Below are 3,294 nucleotides of genomic sequence, written 5' to 3'. Positions count from 1 at the left end.
GGGGGGGGGTCCCAGGACCGCGAGGCCCTGCTGCCCCCCACCGCCCGGGCGCAGGTTCCCCCCAGCACCCCCCGGAGACTCACGGACAGCCGAGGCCCTGCTGCCCCCCACTGCCCAGACGCAGGCTCCCCCCAGCACCCCAGAGACTCACGGACAGCCGAGGCCCTGCTGTCCCCCACCGCCCGGACGCAGGCTCCCCCCAGCACCCCCCAGAGACTCACGGACAGCCGAGGCCCTGCTGCCCCCCACCGCCCGGATGCAGGCTCCCCCCAGCACCCCAGAGACTCACGGACGGCCGTTGACCAGGACGGAGCTCTTGGCCAGCTGGACGACCAGGCCGTCGAGCTTCATGGTGACCTGCAGCGCGGAGGTGTTGGAGAGCGGGCCGCGGCGCAGCTGCACGTTGAAGTCCTCGTAGGCGGCGCCGCAGTGCGCGGAGAACACGTAGTTGCAGAGGCCGGGGAAGCGGAAGACGCGGCCGTCGAAGGTCTTGTAGTGGAAGTCGCCCCAGGTGCTGCACACCTGCCCGTTGTGCGCGGGGTTCAGGGCTGTGGGGAACCAGTGCGGTTGAGCCTTCGGGGCTGCCGCCTTTCCCGCAGCCTCCTGGGCACACGGCGGCTGCCACCGCCCTCCGCAGGCCTCCGGGACCCCGGACACGGCAGCCTCAGGCGGCAGTCCTGACTGATCTAGAACGTGCTGGGGATGCCTGGAGGCCGTGGGGACCCCTTTCCAGGCCTGCTCATTGTCAGCCTGGACGTGGACCCCCGCTGTCTACCCGCCCCGGGCAGCCCTGCCACCCCAGGCCAGCCATCGGGCCGCACTCACCCTGGACCACTGGGAGGGGCCTCAGCGGAGAGAGGAGCGTCACGCCTCGGAGTGGGTCACCTGCGGAGACCGGGGCTCGTGGGGCTGTGTGCGGCCTTGAGAGGTGCTGGGGACCCCGCAGCCCAGAGGAAGTGGTTTGGGGAGCCCCCCGTTCTGTCTGCAGTTGGTCATGGGTGTCCAGCGGCCAGAGAACCTCAGGGAAGTGTCCTGTCCAGCTCAGCCAGCCCTGAGAAGCCTGGGCCTTGAAGGCTGCGATGCCCCACGAGGCTGGACCAAGGATGGCCAGCAGGGACTGCCCAGGGCCACGTGGGCAGGGGGCCTCCCCCAGCACCCCTCCCTCCGAGTTCTGACCCCTCAATGGTAACCAGCTGCGTTGCCACCTCAAGAAGTCCTGGGGCCCCTGGCCGTGCATGTTGGAGGTTGGGGAACCTGGCAGTCGTGTGGGGTGGGGAAAGAAGGCCAAGACTTACCGCCATGCCCCCGAGCCGGGGAGAGGCTTGGGTGCTGCTTATAGCTGGACTTCAGAGCGTCACCCTGGGCCTGCCCTGTAAGAGATGAGCCTGAGCAGGGCAGGTGCCTCAAACGGTCCAGGCCGCCGGTCACCAGATGTGTGGATGAAGGGAGAGGCATAAAGAGGTGGGAGATCCGGTAGCAAGGGCTGTCTGGGTGGCAGGATGCTCCGGTCCCCGTGGCCGGGCATCGGAGGCCTCCCGGGCTGAGGGCCGTGAGCATGGCCTCATCGCTGCCCCGTCAGGCTGCACGCATGTGCACAGTGCCACCTGCTAGCCTGACGCCTGGGGCCGGCGTGGCCTGCGGGCCTTGCCGGAGCCAGGCCCGGCGCGGGTGGAGGGGGTGGCATGCAAGGCCACACTGGATTCCACCTGGAGTCCAGCTGCCTGCGTCCTGCGCTCCCCCCATGCCCTGCTGTCCCTCAGCTTCTGCAGGGGTGATCTTATGAGGGTCATGACTGGCCAGCCTGGGGAGCAGACATGCAAAGGACAGAGCAAGAGCCGGTTCCAAGTTGCTGTCCCCTCCTGCCTCCCTGGACACGAGCCTCATCAGCACCCTGGCCAGGGCCTCAGGCCCGGCAGAGGCCAGCGAGATGGTGGTGCAGCCCTGCCCAGGGCTCCCAGACGCCAGAGGCCAGGCCAGCCTTGACACGGCGTGGCAGAGGCCAGCGGGAAGGTGGCTGACTCAGGACACAGGCCAAGGCATGGGTGTGGCCCCTCAGTACAGACGGAGCTTCAGAAGCCCACTCACCCTGTGCCCTGGCCCTGCCCTGTGAGCTCTGCAGAGGCCCGGGAGGACCATGCCAGGCCTCGGGGAGGACCATGCCAGGCCTCGGGGAGGACCATGCCAGGCCTCCGGAGCGAGTGTCCCCTGGGGGTCAGCACGGACCGGGTGGGTGGCCAGGCCAGACAGGGTCCTGTCTGCCAGAGGCGCACAGGCAGGTGGAAGCGGGCCCTGCGGGCTCCAGGTCTCTGGCAGAGGCTGTGGCTTAGAGCAGGATGGCCAGTGTGGCCAGAACTGTGAGCGTGTTCCCTGCCCCTCCAGGGCCCGGGGCCTGCGCCACGGCCGTTCCCCCCCCTCGCTCCCCCCCCTCCGCACCCACCTCCTCACTGCAGGCCGTTCCCCCCCCCGCTACCCTCCTCCGTGCCCACCTCCTCACTGGCGGCCGTCCCCCTCCACTACCCTCCTCCGCGCCCACCTCCTCACTGGCGGCCTGGCTCTCCTGCAGAGGCAGGGTGTGCTGGCCCCGTGGGAAGGACGACTGGCCTGTCCTAGGGCTGTAACCCTCTCTCACCAGACGCAGGCCTGGGCGAGTCGGGGTCCCCTTGTCCCCCAAGGTCGAGATCTCAGGACACCCCCACCAAGGCCCCGACAGAGGCAGACTCTCCAGACATGAGTCCTGTGTCCAAGGTGCCGAGAGCCACCCGACCAGGCCGGCCGGGCTTGGAGATGGAGCGCGCTTCTCCACCACGGGGGCGTCCAGCCCGCAGCCCCACGGTCCCCCAGCCAGAAGCTGTCTTGGGGGAGGAGTAGGGCTGCACGGGGGCTGAGGGGCTGGTGCCCCGTGGATGCATTCAGCTTGCCACGGGGAGGAGACCAGGGCTTGGACAGTGGCCGAGGGCTCCAAGCCCCACCTGGGACATCGGGACAGCTCAAGTCCTACCTGTGTGCTGGCAGCAAGCCAGGGCCAGCGCCAGCGCCCACAGCGGGGCCAGCTTCGCCCAGCCAACACGCATGGTGTGGGTGTGAGAGGTGTCCCCACAGGCAGCCTCTGAGGGGAGGCTGGAGTCCACCCCGGGCTTTTGTAGCCCCAGAGCCGGCCCAGCCCCGGGGGCTCCGCGTGAGGGGGCGGGGCAGGCTGTGGTTCTCGCCCAGGTAAACAGTGGGCACCTGCTTCAGGCCGGTCAGCCGCAGAGGGTGGAGGTGGGCGGGCCCACCCTGGGTGGGGCCTGTTTTCCC

At 69.5% G+C, this 3,294-nt stretch overlaps 1 protein-coding gene across 1 annotated transcript in view; it reads right to left on the bottom strand.

Moving 5' to 3' along the window:
• Positions 1 to 3,071, bottom strand: part of Muc5ac (mucin 5AC, oligomeric mucus/gel-forming) — a 27,145-nt gene extending 24,074 nt beyond the window's left edge. Inside the window, exons 1-4 of the mRNA XM_013033357.1 lie at positions 2,999 to 3,071; positions 1,296 to 1,370; positions 826 to 885; positions 304 to 548 (exon numbers count right to left, since the gene is read on the bottom strand). Coding sequence (XP_012888811.1) covers positions 304 to 548; positions 826 to 885; positions 1,296 to 1,370; positions 2,999 to 3,071 — 453 coding nt within the window. The remainder of the gene's footprint in view (positions 1 to 303; positions 549 to 825; positions 886 to 1,295; positions 1,371 to 2,998) is intronic.
• Positions 3,072 to 3,294: the final 223 nt, after the last annotated feature.

Source organism: Dipodomys ordii, unplaced genomic scaffold, assembly GCF_000151885.1.
Source record: "Dipodomys ordii isolate 6190 unplaced genomic scaffold, Dord_2.0 Scaffold166, whole genome shotgun sequence".
Lineage (NCBI taxonomy): Eukaryota > Metazoa > Chordata > Mammalia > Rodentia > Heteromyidae > Dipodomys > Dipodomys ordii.
Note: the sequence above shows the minus strand (reverse complement) of the source record. Positions and strands in the feature narration are given on the sequence as shown.